General features: G+C 53.0%; 7 protein-coding genes across 7 annotated transcripts; 3 read left to right on the forward strand and 4 right to left on the reverse strand.

Annotated features, from left to right (window-relative positions):
• Positions 1–724: 724 nt before the first annotated feature.
• Positions 725–3,531, forward strand: JN550_009675 (uncharacterized protein; the record flags this gene model as incomplete). The annotated part of the gene is made up of 4 exons (XM_049321773.1): positions 725–858; positions 910–1,322; positions 1,373–1,636; positions 1,688–3,531. The coding sequence occupies 4 exons, from the start codon at positions 725–727 to the stop codon at positions 3,529–3,531; spliced, it is 2,655 nt and encodes an 884-aa protein (XP_049168413.1).
• An 806-nt stretch (positions 3,532–4,337) lies between these two features.
• Positions 4,338–5,117, reverse strand: JN550_009676 (uncharacterized protein; the record flags this gene model as incomplete). The annotated part of the gene is made up of 1 exon (XM_049321774.1): positions 4,338–5,117. One exon carries the CDS (start codon positions 5,115–5,117, stop codon positions 4,338–4,340), a length of 780 nt encoding a protein of 259 aa, XP_049168414.1.
• A 1,123-nt stretch (positions 5,118–6,240) lies between these two features.
• On the reverse strand, positions 6,241–7,200 carry JN550_009677 (uncharacterized protein; the record flags this gene model as incomplete). The annotated part of the gene is made up of 2 exons (XM_049321775.1): positions 6,241–6,781; positions 6,872–7,200. The coding sequence occupies 2 exons, from the start codon at positions 7,198–7,200 to the stop codon at positions 6,241–6,243; spliced, it is 870 nt and encodes a 289-aa protein (XP_049168415.1).
• A 1,192-nt stretch (positions 7,201–8,392) lies between these two features.
• On the reverse strand, positions 8,393–9,562 carry JN550_009678 (uncharacterized protein; the record flags this gene model as incomplete). Its single annotated transcript, XM_049321776.1, has 1 exon — positions 8,393–9,562. One exon carries the CDS (start codon positions 9,560–9,562, stop codon positions 8,393–8,395), a length of 1,170 nt encoding a protein of 389 aa, XP_049168416.1.
• Positions 9,563–10,047: 485 nt separating this feature from the next.
• JN550_009679 (uncharacterized protein) lies at positions 10,048–10,530 on the forward strand (the record flags this gene model as incomplete). The annotated part of the gene is made up of 4 exons (XM_049321777.1): positions 10,048–10,086; positions 10,140–10,348; positions 10,405–10,457; positions 10,511–10,530. 4 exons carry the CDS (start codon positions 10,048–10,050, stop codon positions 10,528–10,530), a joined length of 321 nt encoding a protein of 106 aa, XP_049168417.1.
• A 2,310-nt stretch (positions 10,531–12,840) lies between these two features.
• On the forward strand, positions 12,841–15,586 carry JN550_009680 (uncharacterized protein; the record flags this gene model as incomplete). The annotated part of the gene is made up of 5 exons (XM_049321778.1): positions 12,841–12,978; positions 13,076–13,252; positions 13,301–14,320; positions 14,378–15,004; positions 15,068–15,586. 5 exons carry the CDS (start codon positions 12,841–12,843, stop codon positions 15,584–15,586), a joined length of 2,481 nt encoding a protein of 826 aa, XP_049168418.1.
• A 1,340-nt stretch (positions 15,587–16,926) lies between these two features.
• On the reverse strand, positions 16,927–17,971 carry JN550_009681 (uncharacterized protein; the record flags this gene model as incomplete). The annotated part of the gene is made up of 4 exons (XM_049321780.1): positions 16,927–17,001; positions 17,109–17,426; positions 17,501–17,701; positions 17,807–17,971. The coding sequence occupies 4 exons, from the start codon at positions 17,969–17,971 to the stop codon at positions 16,927–16,929; spliced, it is 759 nt and encodes a 252-aa protein (XP_049168419.1).
• Positions 17,972–18,414: the final 443 nt, after the last annotated feature.

Consider the following 18,414-nt stretch of genomic DNA (forward strand, 5'->3'; position numbering starts at 1 on the left):
TAAGTTCCGAAACACCGTTCCCATCGACCGGTCCGCCTGCCAGGCCAGCTGACTCCCCTCGCACAGCGGTCCTTACGCGGCGAGCTCATCAGGCCTGCTACGGACCCCGAACTGCGACGTGCTGTACGGAGCTCAAGACCGACGATGGGGTCAAAAGACATTCCTTTCGGAAAACGGGAGTCGGAGAACTGTGGGGGAGGCGAGAATGCGAGATATGTGGTGCCGATGTCCCTACCAGGGAGACATCAGCGAGAGAGCATGTTTTTGACCGGAAATGACGAGAGCGAGAAGCAGCGGTGATCGCATCTCGATTGGCAATCGACAAGTGGAAATCTCAGGTGGCCGATCGAAGAATCCTGGAACGAGCGCCAACAGTGAAAGTGGTTGAGTATGGGTAGGAAGGAGTTGGTGCTGGGTGACGCGTCGTGTTTGGTGGTTACATAGTTAGGCCCGCTCGGCAGCCCAGCGCGCTACTGGCGCGTCGACACGTGCATACATCCCACAAGCGTACAGTGACTACTTTGCTCCCATCAACCATGTCACACTGTATTGCATTATTCATCCCAATCAAGCCATTTACTACTTCAAGCAACACCACGGCCTACACCTGGAATGAAAAACCATCATTGCCGCCCTATTCGAGCCGACATTATCACGACATTAGAGGGACTGCCCTTCGTTGTCAGTGCGTACCGGACGTAGTGCGCTCCAGGCGGAAAAAGTCATGAGTAATAGCCTGGGTACTCAAGCTTCCCTTCTGTCAGCCATAGAGGCTGCTGGGACGAAAGCTTTCAACCCAAGCAGCGATGAATCGTCACGAGCCGAAGGTCAGCGTGAATTCGGTGCTCTAATATCAAGGTATGCCACATTGCTGTCATGCTATGTGCGATATCTGAATGTGTTTCTTAGGGCTGGAACAACGTCGCTCATTTCCACACTCAACGCTCTCATTAAGCCGGACCGAGTACCAAGATGGCTCAGATTGAGGCTTATGGATATTTTGACTCTCTTGCCGCAAAGACCGGATGGCGTGAGGGCTACGCTTGAGTTTGTCTTCACAACTCATCCCTCAAATGCCGTCAAGAGTTCCGAAGCGGCTGGCCCACAAAAGCAAGGGGCCAACATTACGATGGAAGCTCTCAAGATGGCAACTAGCATATTGGCGACTCCTCCTTTAGATGTCCCAGCCGAGCAGTGGTTTCCAGGTATCGCTCCCCAGCTCATCTCACTCCTGGATGGTGCGGACGGCGCAGACTTGGTGAAAGTGGCGTCTTATGTCATTGGCTTCGGTATACTGGGTCGAAGGCAATTCGGTGCTCCAGGTATGTCCACCTTAACCCATGATATGATCTTGGACTCACAGGAACAATAGGCACTGCCGGCTGGAGAGCATTCGCAGAACCCATGCTATCGGCGATTAACCCAGCGCTTTCATCCGAAAAGCGGGCAGGCGAAACCATGGTCTTCACTTCAGGCAGTGACGAAGTTGTTGATCTGCAAAGAGAAACTACCCTAATTCAACCCGATGACTTGGCTTTGGCGCTCAAACGTTTAACATCATTACTGAACTCTCATCCCAATCCCGGGTTGACAACGAGACTACTCTCTCCCTTGATGAAGCCACTATGGGCTTTGGGTTCGTGGCCAGGTATCGAGGCGGATCGTGATTCACGGTTTTGTTCTCCAGCCAAGAGTCTTCTTTCAATCTATCTCAAGATTTCAGGCAATGCAGAGAGGTATATATCTATCGTTAAATACCTGCTATACACTGGCGATCGCATCTCAGATAATGCTTCCTGGGTGTACCGTTCAACAGGATCGCAAATCGAGGTCAAGAAGTTACGTTCTTCTGCAACAGAAACACCTATGGAGCTTGCATGGAGCCAGATGGACAGCAAGATCTCGACATTTGTGGAACTTCTGAAGACTTCTGCTACCGAAGCAGACACTTCGAAGGTATTCTTGACGCTATTCCATAGGTTTTTCGAAGTCGAAGGTGCTTCCCAGGGAATCTTATTTGCGGTCGAAGAAAAGGCAGATGAGGACCCAATGAACCGGATCGTCGAAGCGAAAGTTCTACAAGGAATGATAGACACGATCCCAGACAAGCTCGTTGCAGACTCCAAAGGCATGCTTGAACTTGCCGGGCAGGTTCTTGGCAAGTTCGAAGCCCCGAGTGAAACCAACGAATCAGTGCCGGTAGCACTGAGTCTTCTCAATATTGTCATCACCGCACCCAGCTTCCAGAAAACGGACGTGGACAGCAGCCTTCTTCACTCTGTTGAAACATCACTTGAATCAATAAGCAACTCTGGCCAACCTGATATCTCGCAGACAGCTCGCAATCTTCGTCTTCTCTTAAAGTACCGAGATGAGGTCGAAGACCCGTCGGAGCGGCCGTTGGCCCCCTCAGACCGGCAAATTGAGGACCGGAAGACATATAGCCTAGCTCTATCGTACATTACACAAGCCGACTCTCCACCACCAGTCCGATCAGAAGGTCTCAATCTGATATCGGGCCTGATAAAAAGCAACAGTCCCATTCTCGACATCCAGGGCGTTCTCGTGCTCCTCTCTTCGCTTGTAGGCGAGGATGACGACTACATCAACCTCCGAGTGATGAAACTATTTGTTCAGCTGGCCGAGAAGCACCCCAAATCTGTCCTCAAAGAGCTTCTCGACAACTACGTAGACGCGAACGAAAAGGCTACGGTAGATACGCGCCTACGGTTCGGCGAAGCCATCCTCCAGGTCATTCAGAGACTTGGTACCACCTTCACGGGCGAAGCAGCCTTACAGGTAGGCGAGAGCATGCTCTCTGTTGCGGGTAGACGAGGCCACAGGCCGAGAACGGAAGCAAAACAGATCCGTGACGAGCGGGCGCGCGAGCGCAAGCAGAAGGCCGCCGAGAAGGCGTGGGGCGGCGACGTGCCCGATCTCAGTGAGGTTGTCGACAAGCCGGGAGAGCAGACGCAGGAGGAGAAGGCCCGGGACGAGATCCTGGCCCAGATCCTCCAGGGCTGGGAGAGCAAACGCGGGAGCGAGGACCTCCGCATGCGCGCGTCTGCGCTGTCCATCTTCCTGGCTGGGCTGGAGACCAACATCACGGGTCTGGGTGCGCCTCTCGTCGAGGCCTCTGTGGACCTCTGTATCAGCATCCTGACCATGGAACCAGAGATGGAGAAGGCTATTCTGAGACGGGCAGCCATCGTGCTCATCTTGACCTTCGTGACGGCCCTGGCGGACGCGAGAGAGCAGGGCAGGCGCCTGGGCTTTGGGCTGACGGACGCGAGCCGCGAGGATATACTCAGGATTTTGGAGTACGTCGCCGGGACAGACAACGATGGTATGGTGCAGCAGCATGCGAGGGATGTGGCCGAGAGCCTTCGGAACTGGCAGATGACGTCCATGCTGCCTGAGGCTCGAGACCCGCCTCCTGGTTTGGCGAGCATTGCAGGGTTGGATCTCAACAGGCCTAGCCTGCCGTCAATGGACCCAAGTGTGCGGCCTAGGATAGAGGAGATTGAGTAGAATATGGAGGCATCGGGGCGATTGTCCTACTGAAAATCCATGGTACCCTCCCTTTATTCAGAGCAATGATCAGTACATATCTAAGGGCCTTCGAGGTATCATGCCGAATACACGCAGATGAGACAGTACTTTCCTCTTCAGATGTTACATCATATTTCCGTGGATATGTGGCATGCCTCCAAAGATGCAGTCACCGGCCTAAATTTCAAGTGAAAACGGAAGGTAAGGCAATCTGTCAATCAAAACATTGAGTCTAAATAGCTGAGGTGCGTACTTGAATACTTCGCTTGCCAGTATCAGTGAAACCTTGCAACCAGGTCCGTGTCTCGCGTGCCTACTGCTGAAAATCGGTTGCCTTCATGGTTGCCCTTGGGCAAACGGGAAGATATGACATGCCACAACAATGTAGCGGAAGGAGGGTAGAGGAACAATGGGTTTACCCACCCATCCAATAGTAAAAAGGAATGAATGCACCTACATTAGATACAATAACTGGCCAGGTTTTCGAACAGCTGCAGATGTTCCGTCCGGGTGGTTAAAGGGGCAAGACGTTAAACTGGTGCTCTGGCCAAGCTGCAAAGGACGGCCATTCTTTTTTTGCATTTACATTCGTTTGACTGCCAGGTTGCATGTTCATTTCCATGCTTCATTCTTTTTGTTCTTCCTTTTTGCTCTTTACTTCTATTACATAGCTGCGGGTGATAGCCCTCGCAAACCATCTGTATCAAAGGCGTCCGACAGCACCCGTTTGCGATGTACCAACCAATTCCATTTGTCTATTTTTCCCTTAAATATACGCCTAACTATCAGTCTACATCCATTGGAGTCCCTTGATCCTTCTCTCCGTTGCCTGGCGCCTGAAATCCAGAGGCAGTGCCCGCCTGACTCTGGCCCCGTGCCAGCTCCCCAGCTATCTGGCGCGCGATCTCCTCGCGCTTCTGCTGTTTGACTCCGTTCGCGTGTGCCTCATAGCCGTCCATCTGCTGCATGCCATATCTTACAAGGCCCAGCATGCGGGTGGTGAAGGCCTCGCGGGGGGTGTCGCGCGGGTCCGGCAGCAGCGGCGGGATCTGATCAGCCAACACGCCAAGTGGGACGCCGTACGCCGCGCCCGGCACGATCGGCGCCTCCAGGTTGCGGATGAGCTCGTCCTCGTCCGCCTTGGTCGGTGGCAGCCGCTTGGAACGGGCTGGCGGCAGTCCGGCCGCCTGGATGCTGAGCTCCTGCTTCACGGCGTCCTGGTGGATCTTCTTGGCCTCCCGCTCGATCATCCACGCAATGTTCGATTTGACAGCGGCTGTGTGTGCGTCCAGCTCCGCCATTTGCTGTGCTGTGCGGCCCGAGCTGTCGGCAGGCAAAGGTGCCTGAGGCTTGGTGAGGTCAAAGGTCGCAGGGACAAAGATTGCAGGGGCGATCGAGATGAGTTCTGGGATATCGTCAACTGAGCCTGGCGGACCGACCGATGGCGACGCAGCCTGGCTTGAGGCTGAAGTTGATTCCGTGCTTTGCTGTTGTGTTTGTATGGCGACTGGATGTGGTGAACCCTGCCTTCCTCGGCGGGCATGTGGGTGTGGTGACCCTGGCATGGCGGATTGTTCCTTCGAGATGAGCCCAGCTGAGCTCACAACAATTTCAAACAGTTTAAGAAAGACTTAATGGACATGACCACGATGGACACGGCAAAGTCAGCGTTGTGATGTTCGACGCCCAGAGATTCGTAGAACCCAGCCTAAATGCATTCCATTAGGTCGCGGCCTTGACCTGGGAAAGGAACGCTCACTGATGACATCTCCCTCCGCGTTTCCTGCGTCTTACTGCAGTCGATCGTCGTCAAGAGCGACTGGGACCGTGAGAATCGAAGAGATTCCAGGCAAACAGAGGTCGGCAGATGTACAGGATAAGTAAGAAACTAAAGAATTCGTTGGTCGCAGACGTTCGTTTAATATCCAGTCCAGAGTGTAGTCGAGGATAAGAAGTGGCAGGTGGATGGGTTGGCCAATGGCACCCAGTCAAATGGGCAGCACAGCGCTAAGGTGGTTCCGCACCAGGGGCCCCTGTACTTGATAGAATATACTGCTCTGTTTGCCAAATGCAAGTTTGCCTAGAGCCTGAAGCAGAACTGTGCCCTCTGGCATACTTCTCATCAATGAAGAGACCATTCAGTGGTGCAGGGCATACTGAAGTGAATGCTTGGTTCAGCGAAGGGTAGGGTGAATTGTACTACGAGGTCCTGGTCAACCTTGAACGACTCCGAGTCTCGTCCAAGTAAGCTACTGAAATATTAATCTATAGCTAGCCAATCCAGAAGCGACAGGTCTCAAACCTCACTGTAATATACCAATTGATTCAAGGAACACAGACTACACAGTGAACCTGCTTTATACCATGCTTTCTTTATCTAAAGAACTTCTCGATCACGCGCCTCGCGTATCTGCGTGGGACACGAGTGAGGATACTCCATGTGCCCATTCTTGATAGTACAGTGTTGAGGTGATATCGGCTACCTTCCTAATGGTGTTGTTCGCTTGGAAGATGCTAGAAATACCCGAGTATAGAAAGTCCTCGGCCTTGCATAAGAGAGATCTGTCCTCGCACAGGGGAAAGTCAGATATAAGTCGCAAGATCTTCCGAAGTATCTGGCGTCACAGCAGACCCAGCGCTGTTTGACGCTTTACGTGGTCGCTGCTCGTCTAGCGCCGACGGCTTTCATCACCTCGACGGCAAAACCTTTCTCACATACTCGCGGCCGATCCGTAGTGCCGACCTCACTAGGTCTTCTAACCTCCGATCCTTCCTCTTCCGCATCCAAAGCAGGATTATTATCAGTATGAACGAGTCGATCACCAAGTGTTTGACGAAGAGCCAGAACAGCCAGCTTATCCAGGCTCCGAAAGTCTTCTCCTTCTGTGTTCTCCATTCCCGCCCCGAAGTGATCTGTTCGCGTAAAGCTGCGATCTCGGCCGAAAGGCGAACCAAGGCTCGTTCGACTTTCCGTGACCATTTGTCTCCTTTCTTGACGTATTCTCCCTCATCCTCGTCGTCTTGTCTTTCTCTATATTCCCGCTCTGCTTCATCGTCTTCGCTCATGGGGCTGAGCACCTTCATGGGACCTTCGGTGCCGCTCTGGGGTTGTGCAAACTTCCGGAGCTCGGACTTCGTTCCTTTGGGTGACGAATCGGACGTCGAGGGACTGTTGTTCTTGATCTGGTTCCATACGAACTCGAGCTCCGCTACTAACTCTCCAGCATCCCTATGTTTTCATTAGCGATGGCCTTCTCTTGTATCCTCCCACAGCAAGAGTATAGTTCTTTCCCGCGCGCAAGGACAAGTCATAACTTACGGCGTTGTTGCGTATCGATGCATGGTTTCGATCAGCGCCTCGATGTAACGCCTCTTCGCCTCGGTGCGACTGAGCCCGCGTTGCGCGTTCCACGCATCCCACTTGTCCTTCTCTCTCTGTAGCTCGTCGCGGTCGACACCTGCCCCTGCTGACGGCCGTTCCATCACCCCGTCCACGTCCCCCTCCATTGCCTGCTTGTAGAGTCCATATAGACGCAGTCGGTCGCTGGGCGGCGGCCGCGACGCGCCCGTCTTGGGGATCTTCTTTACGGTGTTTAAGGCGTGCACGAACACGCGATCTAGATCGGCCATAGGCGTTGGTAAGCACATGTTTGCTTCGGTCTTAGTGAGAGACTGGCCGAGAGGAATGTTACGTAGCGTTGGTACGTCAGGATGTCGCATCGCCGTTGGTTCGGTTGCGCTTCCCAGTGATCACGAGTGCCAGTCGGTCCGGGGCTTTTGTAGGGAAATGAACTCACCAACTGAATCAGCCATTGACAGCAATCATTGATGTTGCTCTCCGCTACTATGCATTCACTACTTGCAGTCGGCTGCGATTGTGTCGCCGTTGGGTGGCTAGAATGGGGAGAGGCGACAACGCAGGGTCCAGCTTATCACAAGTTCGCCGTTGGCAACGGAAGCCGAGGAAGCACGATGCCCGGGAGGTTGTTGGAGACCAATGAGGCGATTGCGCAAGCTCAGGTACCCGATGCCCAACTTCTCGAATAAAAAAAGATTAGGTGTACAGGAAAAGTCGTAACAGCATAAGGCATTCAGTAATCGTGAGGGCGTCGTTCGATGCTCCGAGAGCAGCGATAGGTCTGTGTCGTATGTCACGATTATCTATTGGAATAACAAAAGGTACATAGTTACACATGTGCTACCCATGAGGGAGGAAGCTCCGAGCAAAGAACCCCCAAGACCGCCTTTGCCTCGGCGCAATGGCCCCAACTGCCCCAGGCTTGGCGGGTAAAGCGACGCGGGTGTCGGCCCTGACTCGGGGGCTGCGTCACCAGTCTCAGCGCGTGCTGGCTGCCCTTCTAGCGGGGTCGTCCCGCTCATCCATGCTCACCCCGAGAGGTACCGGCACGTGAAGTGGTAGTGTTCCCTCAACACAGCCATGATCTTCCACGGTACATCTGATAACCACAAAGCCCTGTTCAGCCCCAGATGCTGCTTGATTCACTTTGGTTCGTATCCTTGCCATAGAAAAGAAAGTGGGATCTGCTGGCGTCACTTGTCACTTGCTCGGGATGCTACCCAGCCAGGTATATACCTACGTAGATAAAGCTCAGTATTTTAGTGTGAGACTATTCAGTTGAGTTGGGTCCCTACCTAGGTACCAATGTACATAGGTAGGTGCACTGCCTGACGAAAGCTCTACAAGGAAAGAGTGTCTCAGACGCTCAAGTACTGTTGCAGATCTGAAGAGCTGTTCATCTCTATTTCCTAGCCAAGCACGCCATGCATTATGCTATCCTTACAGTCCGCAGTGTTCAGCCTCCGTTGGCGGCCGTCACTGCTATGCCTTCCACTCAGCATATTCCCTCTGTGCCTCCATTGCCGCTGAAAAGTCCTTCTTCTTTTGGGCAAACTTCTCGATCATCTGTTTGTTGTTCAAAGCAGCCTGCGCTGCCTTCTGGCCCGCTTCTTTCTTCGACAGAGCACCGCCATACCCCATCTTGTAGTTCTTCACGCCCCATCCATCGAGGTAGACGCCTATCGTATACCATGGCAAGCCGGTTTTCTTCTCTGTTCCGGGCTTGCCTTCGTCCCTGTATTCAATCCTCACTCCTGGAGCACCGATAGTACGGGAAAGCACAACCTTGGGATAGAGGTCCTGTGCTGGCTGACCTGCGCTCTCCCCGTTCGCAGGCTGTGTGGGAGCTTGAGCGCGCCTGCGAAATTCACTAGACAACTCCTCCTTGAGTTCCTCAGCCCAGAGTGCTTTCATCCAGCTCGATACCTGTGATAAACCCTGAGCAGGGTCACTCAAGATGGCGGCAGCGACATAGGATTCGAAAATATCGCCCAAGATCTTCTTCTTCTGCTTGTCTGCCATGAGAGTCCCACCCGCGTTGTTCGTTGGGTCAAACTCCGGTGGAAATCTGAGTCGTCTCTGCATGTGATAGTCCGAAGTGTACTGAGACAGAGTCTTGTTCCGGACCAGTAGCTCGCGATATTGGGAGCAACGTCCTGCAGGCAGCTTGGGGAATGATTGATATATGAAGGCCGATGACATCAGATATAGGTAGGCATCTCCAATCCACTCCAGCCTCTCGTAGCTCTGCTCACCCTGACTCACCATGCCTTGGTGCGTGAACGCAGCTCTCTCCAGGGCCGGGTCGAGGACGGGTGGTAATATTGGGCGTGGTGAGGCAAGGTCCTCCGGCGACCATGGTGTCAAAGCAGCAGTGGATGGGATGAGAATATCAGGAGACTTGTCAAGCTTTGGCAACTTGTGGGATGAGACCATGCTGGGTTTGCCAAGCTCATTGATCGCTGGGGACAGTCTGTTGTTGATCTCACGCAACCGCTCTACAGCATTCTCATCCTGGCGTTTGCCATTATCGAGCCCGTCTTTCAATACCCTTGCAGCTCGTAACAGGTCCTCAGCTTGCTGGACAATCTGTGAGATAGCATCTTGGCTGATACTTTCCGACGAGTAATCTGAGAATGATCGTTTGGACATGATTACGGAGTCAGATAAAACTGCTGTCGAGGTCGTGGTTATGCCTTTCTGCAGCATGAATCGATGGGTCCTTCCCTCGGTTTACCAGGCTGAGACGTAACAAAATATGAAAACGCTCGTGAGCAGCTAGGCGGCTATGGGCCGATATTGGACGCCCCCTGATGCTGCACGGAAAGTAATTTCGTACGAACAAGACTTGAAACTGTTTTCCTTCTCACTCAGAGCTCGACATCGAATCTGCAGGACGGTCTTGGGGTTGACAAATTTGCGAATATTGAAGATCGCTAGGCAACGGTAAGAGCACTCCACAGTTGGTGTACGGTACCCCGGGGCACTGGTCAATGGTGGGGTCCGTGCCGCCGCTGTGATTGGCTGGCGCAGTGTCCTGGCGCGGTCTGGAAATTCGGGAGCCATTGAATGAGCCTTCACCTCCATTGAATTGAGCACCTGCGATCTGCAGCATACATCGTCAACACTGCGACAAAATGTCGGTCCCACGGGCGCGGCTGCTAGAGCTGATGAAGGTCAGTTACGCGCAAAATCCAAGAGTCGCAAGAGCCCACACTGACACGCCTAGGCTCAATGCGAGATCTTCGCGACAACCTACAACCCCGATGGCGTACGAATGGGCAACAAGATCCTGCGACAGCGATTACGAGGGCCGACGATGGCCAAGTACTACCCGCCGAAGGGGCCCAGTCTCCAGAACCTCTACTCGGAGTTCAAACAGCTCGGCCTAGAGGGTATCAATGAGGAGTGGGAGGATTGGCAAGAGCATCTCGCAGGGTCAGCCGCCCAGTCCCGGATAGTGATGCGACGACAAAAGCTGATGGTACATTTAGGCGACAACAACGTGGCAAGGCACCGCCGAAGAAGAAGACAGGCCCTCCAGCACGTATGTCAATCCCAGAAGTCCGCGCCACCGGCTGTGCTAATACCCCTTTTCAGCTACGAAAGGCCAGAAATGAACAGGTTGACACGATCGGAAGCACAGCCTGCATATGTACAACACTCGTGGCGTTTGGGGGAAATAGAAAACATCAATGTGTTAATATACCAACCAAAATCTCTACCATCAATCTTAAATGTGGCAGCAACTTCTCAAGACCGTCGTACATTGGTCTCGCAAACTCTAGCGTTCATGCGCACCGAGCTTTATGACACAGTGCGACTCTCTAAAGGTCTACTCCAATGTTATAACATCGGAATTTCAGATTTCATTAGTTGCACAGCCAACTGTTCAGTAATGGGGTCATTCAGCTTCGTTGCCGGGAACGAAGCTCGCGAGGCTGCATGCCAGGAAATGTTTGCTTGGCCCGATGTTTGCCTCGTGACATGGGCTCGCAAGCCAATGAAAGAGGGCCCGGCCTCCCTTGATTGCTGTCAGGTCGAAGAACCCAACGAACCATTCAAACCACATCTCATATTCGGGTATATGAAGAAGATTTATGTTAACGTTTTCTGTATCAACAGAACAGCCATTTTAAGGGGATCTGTGCCAAGTTCCGGGCCATCTCAAGAGCCATAAGATTGGCATCGAAGTCCTCAGATCTTGCACGATATAAATCTGCCATTGAGTATGCACAGTCAGGTCTCCACAGCATCCAATTTCCAAAAAATGCCCATTCCTATTCGCCGAGGGTGCCTCGTCTCCTGTTGTCCCCTTGCGCATAACATGCCTTCTAACGTCAATAGAGCCAACAACGATGGCAATATCCTGTGGACGAATCGTATTTGCTCGGACTGTCTTCTTTGAGCCAGCAAGAATTCGTTGAGACAGACCGCTGCTGGAATGGCAGCAAGCCCTGCCAGATTTGGCCATCGGTTTCTAAGCTGGATATGCTGGCAAGTACTTCGTTTTGGGTCAAGGCTGGCCACTGTGCTTAGAAGGCTTCTTCTCCAGGCTGCCTCTACTCCAGATGTGGCAGAAGAACAAAGGGCCCCCGGTACATCAGGAGTAGCCGGCCTGTGAGGTGATCATGCAGCCCGGGATCCCAGTAAATTTTTATCACAAACCGTTGCATTCCTGTTACTACACCCCTTTTCTGATATATTTCATCTGGTTCGGTCACCCTTGATATCCTAGCTCCGACAAGACATGGGGTTACATAGGGGTGTCGTTATCACTATCACCAGCATGGACTTCCAGATAACGTTAAATACTGAAGTGGGTGGTAGTTTGACGCGAGTGTTGGTCTTCACGGTGAAATCTAAAGCTTTCCCAGTTACACGGCGGTTTTTACCTTGCACTCTAACTCCTGAACACCCATATCACGGAAATGGTTTGCTCTATGAGATCTGTAGAGCTGTTCGTAAGTCTAAAGACCGAGAAGACTTCCTTCGTTGTGCCATTTTGTGAATCCACAGTCATATGCTGATTATCCCACCCGGTCACCAACGTGATTTCCATCCTACTCCTGCCGACGACTAACGGTATCTCAACCCTCACTTTCGCACCAACTTCACTCCACATCACCCCCAACACACTCTCGTCGCTGTGATCTTTTCCGGCGACCAAATCCAACACTACACCATTTCTTTCATCCGCGCAGGCCGACAACTCGGTGGCCCTTATTTATCTTGGTCAAGACACCGCGGCTGCTACTTCCTTATTCTCTCGTTTATCACGGTGTTGTTTACGTTTACACCAAGTCAAAACTCATCCCCCAGTTGCCAAGAGAAGTTCATATTGCTGGTGTGTATCCGGTTGTGCTGCCGCGGCAATTTCACAACGGGATACCTGGGTTGACCCGCCTCTCGCAAACGCATGCTCACAACTGGTGGCTCACAAGATTCTCGAGGAAACTGCCATCAAGCTTGTGAATCGTTTCGTCCCAGCACCCCAAATCGCAGCTCCTTCCACATATCGTCCTGAGGTAGTTTGCAACGATCACCCGGGTCAGCAGACAGGCACACACTGCCCTTCAGTTTGCGGAAGCTGTAGGTTTACCAAGGATACCTAGCAGCGCTCTTGCCCCCGACTTCACACCAAGGTTAGATCGATGTTCTTCGCCCCAGTGGCTTCTCTCCATCCCAAGATTCACTTCTCTCATCTTCACGGATCCGCTCCTATCTGGTGGTCCTTGTACCCCTCGCGCGTACCATAAAAGCAAGCCCATCTTGCCCTCTGGCCGTGTCTGATCTATCCTTTTTCTACAAACACATCTTTGATATCTGCCATTTCTTGTTCGGTGGGCTGAAAACTGACTCTCATCGACAATATCAGAACCTTCGATCAAACGCCTGCAGTGTCAGCCTTCATCCACGGGCTACCCACCATGGCTGGCACACCCTCGGCTGTGTCTCCTACAATCCGTCGAACGCAGTCATCAAAGGCAGCAAAGACGGAGGAGAACGTCAAGGAGAAGACCACGGTGTCTGAGGAAAACCGCCAGCTTCTGTCACAGCTTCAGCTGGTAAGTCCGCATCCTTCTGCCATCAACTCCTCTCTCTCTCTTTATGATGTGTGCCTCGCGAAGCTTGACCTCGATGGCGTCTGAGTTCAAACGACAGTCCCAGTTCTTTTGGGGAGAAATCCCACACGACTGTCTGAATGGATTGCTCCATCTCCAAGCCGAGGTTGTGTATGCTGACGACTTGGGTTTCCAGGGTTCAGAAGACTCCCCTTCTCGTAAGAAGTCATCTACTGCCTTGTCGCCCGCCTTCCTGGAGAACCAGAGCTGCCCTAAGGTAGTGTACCCTTCAACCTCATGCCCAATCACAGACTAACTTAGACAGAGGATCAAGCTCCACGGCGAAATGTCCCCTCGGCCTGATAATCGCCTTGTCGATGATCTCCTAAAGAAGATCTCGGAGCAACAGAGCTCGACCACCACCAGTAAAGACAGTGGTCTGCCGCAACGAGCTGCTGGCGGCAGATTGAATCTCCCGATGTCCCAAGCTCTGAGCAGTTTCAGCAACTCCATGCCCCCTACACCGGCAGTCGAGAACTTCGGCGAATCGGCCCCTTCCATACGTCCGGCCAGTTCTAATGCCAAAGAGGCACACTCTTCTGACGATGAAGTCGCCCGCCTGCAGCTTGAGCTGGCTCTCGCCCAAAGCAAAATCTCACAACTCGAGGGAAGCAGCCAGATCCTCCAAACTCGCCCCATGCCGTTCGATGCTAAGCTCACGAACGTTCCATCTCGATTTCCAGGTGCCGCTATTCTGCAGTCTGGTAATGGCCAACCTACGGGCAACAACTGGCCCTCCTATGATGACTCCCGATCCGACACGAGCGACGCATTGTCGGCGACTGGTTTCAATCAAGCTCGGAACATATGGGGAGGCAAGCCTGTCACGGCCCCGGGTTCCGGATTGATGACCAACGCACCAGAGCCACCCTCGCACGCCAACGTGTGGACAGGTCGGGGTGGACCTCAAGGCTTTGGGACAGACCATTCTGGTCCCTGGAACAGCGGCCCTGGCATCGATACTTACAGAGGCAACAACCGAATTCCTGCCGACTATGACATGACTATTCGGGGTCCCAACACCAGACGAAGTGGTCGGTTTGATAATCGGTTCGGTAATCCCGCTTTCAACAGTCAGGCTTCTTTTGGCACCGCAAACCACCCTCAGTACGGACAGAGCCAGTACAATGGTGCCAGTAACGACCAAAATGCCGCTGCAAATGGCCAATTCCCCATGGGCCCTGGTCCTGGCCCGTACGCCAATGGATCTGGCGCCCCAATCGGGACACCATTGTCACCCCTCGCCACTGAGTTCACGTCCACCAATGGCCCTTGGAAATCTGAGGTAGGTCAATAACCGTGTCTCATCAAGACTGTCAATGCTAACCCTGAGATTCTGCAGCATGTCGCCTCCGAAGGCCCTACCTACCTCCCAACGACTGAGCCATTGAACTACCGCCGTCTTCTTGATCGCAATGTCAACTGCAACTGGAAGTACATCGTGGACAAGATCGTTTGTAACAATGATCAGCAGGCGTCGATTTTCCTGCAGCAGAAGCTGAAGGTTGGCACACCCGATCAGAAATATGAGATCGTAGACGCCATCATTTTGCAAGCCCATCCCTTGATGGTCAACCGCTTTGGCAACTTTCTAGTTCAGCGTTGCTTTGAGCATGGCACACCAGAGCAGGTCATCAAGATCGCTGAAGCCATTCGGGGCAACACTCTGTCTCTTTCTATGGACCCCTTCGGTTGCCATGTAGTCCAGAAAGCCTTTGATTCCGTGCCTGAGGATTACAAGGCCGTTATGGTACATGAGTTACTCCGACGCATTCCTGAGACCGTCATCCACAGATATGCGTGTCACGTTTGGCAGAAGCTGTTTGAGCTTCGATGGTCCGAGTCTCCTCCTCAGATAATGAAGTATGTCAATGAGGCTTTGCGCGGTATGTGGCACGAGGTTGCTCTTGGTGAGACCGGCAGCTTGGTCGTTCAAAACATCTTTGAGAACTGCCTGGAAGAGGACAAGGTGAGTTATTGTGTTTTACCTTGAAACAGCCAGAGCTCCCTTATCCACTGACACTTTTGCCAGCGACCCTGCATCGAGGAGGTCCTCGCCAACATTGACATCGTAGCCCACGGTCAGTTCGGTAATTGGTGCATCCAGCATATCTGCGAGCATGGTGCCCCGGCAGACCGCAGCCGAGCAATCGACCACGTCATCCGGTTCGCTGCCGAATATAGCATGGACCAGTACGCCTCCAAGGTAGTTAAGAAGTGCCTGAAGATTGGGGGCGGTGAGTTCCTCACTCGTTACCTTGACCGCGTGTGCGAGGGTCGCGTTGACCGCCCCCGAATCCCTCTGATCGATATTGCCAGTGATCAGTACGGCAACTATCTGATCCAGTGGATTCTCACCCAGGCCAATCCCCAGCACAGAGAGGTGGTTGCTGCCCATATACGCAAACATATGGTCTCGCTGCGAGGCTCCAAGTTTGGTTCTCGTGTTGGGATGCTCTGCACCAACCCCGCTGTTGCCACTCGTCCCGGTCCTGGAATCACCAATATGGGTCGTGTGCCTGGTCCGCGGTACGGTCGTCCCTACCAGTAGCGTACTTCTCCCTTAAGAAGTTGATGACACTGCAAGCCTCAGGCTACAGGACATCCAGGCAATCACGGTCATTCTTCGGCATCAGGAGGCTACAAGCTATCTTCATCTCCTACTCGAGCCACATGTCGCGGTCGTTGCAACATCAGTTTGGCGGACTCGCTCTCTGTTTTGTGGTCAGCATGTCTTCTGACGATGAATTCAACGGCATGCGCATGGCTTCATCCACACCACTAGGAGGTCCAAGCAGGTGTTGTGAACACCAAAATTTTATACTGTGAGATCCTCGAATCCTAATTGTGGCTATGGGCTGACGAAAATGCCACAGAATCAAGAGAAAACCCCGAGGAGTACTGAAAAAAGAAATCCAAAATAAGAAAAGGACAATATGAATATCCATACCGACCCGAAGATGAGGTCCGTGACCGACTTTCGGACGTATGTATCGACCCCCAAAAAAATTCCGTGGCAACTTAGATGTTTGGACGTATGTATTAGGTTGGGCATTATGGGCGTCCTTTTCAGTTCGAGCCCCTAGTCGCGGCCCCGGCAGCCTCTTCTAACTTCCCCCCACCATACTTTTCCCAAGGACATCTGACATCGATTCGCTTGCAGAATCGCCGACATATGACCATCTTGCGCAGGTGATTTAGGGAATCATACGTCTACGACATCCTACGTCTCGGCAGGCTATCCCCTCGCCGCAGATGCTTTGGACACATCATAGTTAGGCTTGTTCCTCTGTGGCATGCATCTTCTACGTCTAGTCTCGTCTCGTCCCGTCCCGTCCGGCCAACTAATATACTGACAATGGCCGTCTCCCGTTTTTGTGGACGGATAGATGGTGGATCTGATGGAGGCAAACTGCAGCATCTAACCGTCTGCTTTGGAATCACATGTTTGTATGAGTGGATCGGAAGGCAAACCCACACAAAACTGGAGAGAAGAAGCAGAAGAAGAATAGATTTGAGAGTTGCATTATTGTTTTCGAGGTCTTGTTATTGTTGTAAGATGGAGGAAATTTCCTTCATCCGCCTCTGGTTGTAGCAGCATGGTCTGCCCATCTTTCTTGCAAGTCCTTGCGTATCAACGGCGTTTATTTACCAATTGACCGCTAGACAGTCATGAGCGTAGTGTCTTTCTAACTCGTCAGAAATATGACACTGGACGTATCGGCGCAACTGGTAGTATGCAGTGGCCTAGGACAGTATATAATTGTTCGTGAGGATGAATTCCCCCCACTCAGACCCGCAAGACGCTTCTGTCGGAACTTGAAGTCGCAGCGCTACACATTCATTTTCTCGAAACTTCTCCAGCCCAGGATTCTTTCCAGCAGTAGATGGTCATTTGTCCTCCGAGACTGCTTGCCTCTCCCAAGGTTTCAAGGGTACCGTACGGCCAGTCGTTGTTGAAATCGACTAGGCAATGATCAGTCGGTGGACAGGTATATGCATCTGGCAGGGATGGAACAGAACACAGAAAGGGGGGTTGAACTTGGAGATAGGGGCTGGGGAGATAAACCTACCGGGTCATCAATGACAGTATCTGGTATCTTGAGAATGCCGGGAATCTCCTTCCCAGTCTGCAGGAAAGCAATGATCTCCTCGAACTTCTTGGGGTAGGGCTCTTTATCCGAGTCTGTGGCAGGACCACCAGCGGCGGCGCCGGTAGCAGAACCAGATTTGTTGACGTACAAAGCGGCCTTGGGGGCGGCTCGTTGCCACGACGGCACGCTCTCGTCCAAGCTGTCCTCCTGAGAATTTCCAGAGCCTCCGTCGGCTGCAGGAGTTCCGGTAGCCGGATCGTTGGCGATGGCCGCGTATCTCCTCTTGCTGGCATCCGGCTACGGGGTTTCCCGATCAGCATGCGCTGTCACTTTTGGATAGTAGCATCCGGAGGGAGATAGGTGCAGCCTACCTCGTGCAGAGCCTCTTGCTCCAGGAGCACCTTCGGGACCAGGTCGACCTTGGGTCTCTCGCCCTGGGAGCGGTAGGCCTTGTAGTTTGCCGCGTCGACCTGGATGCCCACCCGCTCCTCGTACCGCCTGATGCGGCACTGCAGCGCGATATCGGGCGGCGACAGCTCGCTAGAGCTCAGGAGCCCGTTGGCGAGTAGCGACTAAGGACATTGGTAAGCTCTCAAGTCGTCCAGGGGACTGCGGACATGTGAACGGAGATAGAAACATGGGCCGGGGACGGGGGATGGGTGATGGCTGTTCCTCACTTGAAATTGCGGGTCTATCGACCATGGATAGCTATCAAAGGCACGGTGCATGGCATCTGGGTTCTGAGCAGCCAGAGTCCGCATACGTTCCAAGGCCGAGGGCTGGGTGTTGGACGCCGTTCCCTCCTGGGCAGGAGGGCTGGTGGCGTCTTGAGTGGGCTCCATGGTGTGTTGTGAAACCGTGATGCCGCAGCGTACACAATGGTTCAGAAAGAGTAGCTCGAGGTTCCCAAGTGTTTCCAAGTTCCTGGGCTATGCAGCGGGAGAATGAGGGGGGCGCTACAAGTGGCGGGTATTGATCATGTCAAAGGGTACCAAGATGGTGCCCCCAGAGGCCGTGATGTTATACAACCTAGGCAGTAGCTCCCGACCTTGAACCCTCATCCGTACCTCTCCGTCCAGCCTTTAGGTAAAACTACCCTGGAAGCGCAGCAACAGCTGGAGGACGACCCCACCATGGAGCGGGAAGCCCACCGGGACAGAGGGTAACTCAGCAGTGACTGACGGCCTGTAACTCAGTTATTAGCCTCGGTCGTTCCGCCAGAGTCACAGGGGGAGGGGGGGCTGTTCCTTATCGATAAGCCGCCCCAAGATACCTATGCACGGGG

Source organism: Neoarthrinium moseri (genome assembly GCF_022829205.1).
Source record: "Neoarthrinium moseri strain CBS 164.80 chromosome Unknown scaffold45_Wmoseri_CBS_16480, whole genome shotgun sequence".
NCBI classification, from domain to species: Eukaryota; Fungi; Ascomycota; class Sordariomycetes; order Amphisphaeriales; family Apiosporaceae; genus Neoarthrinium; species Neoarthrinium moseri.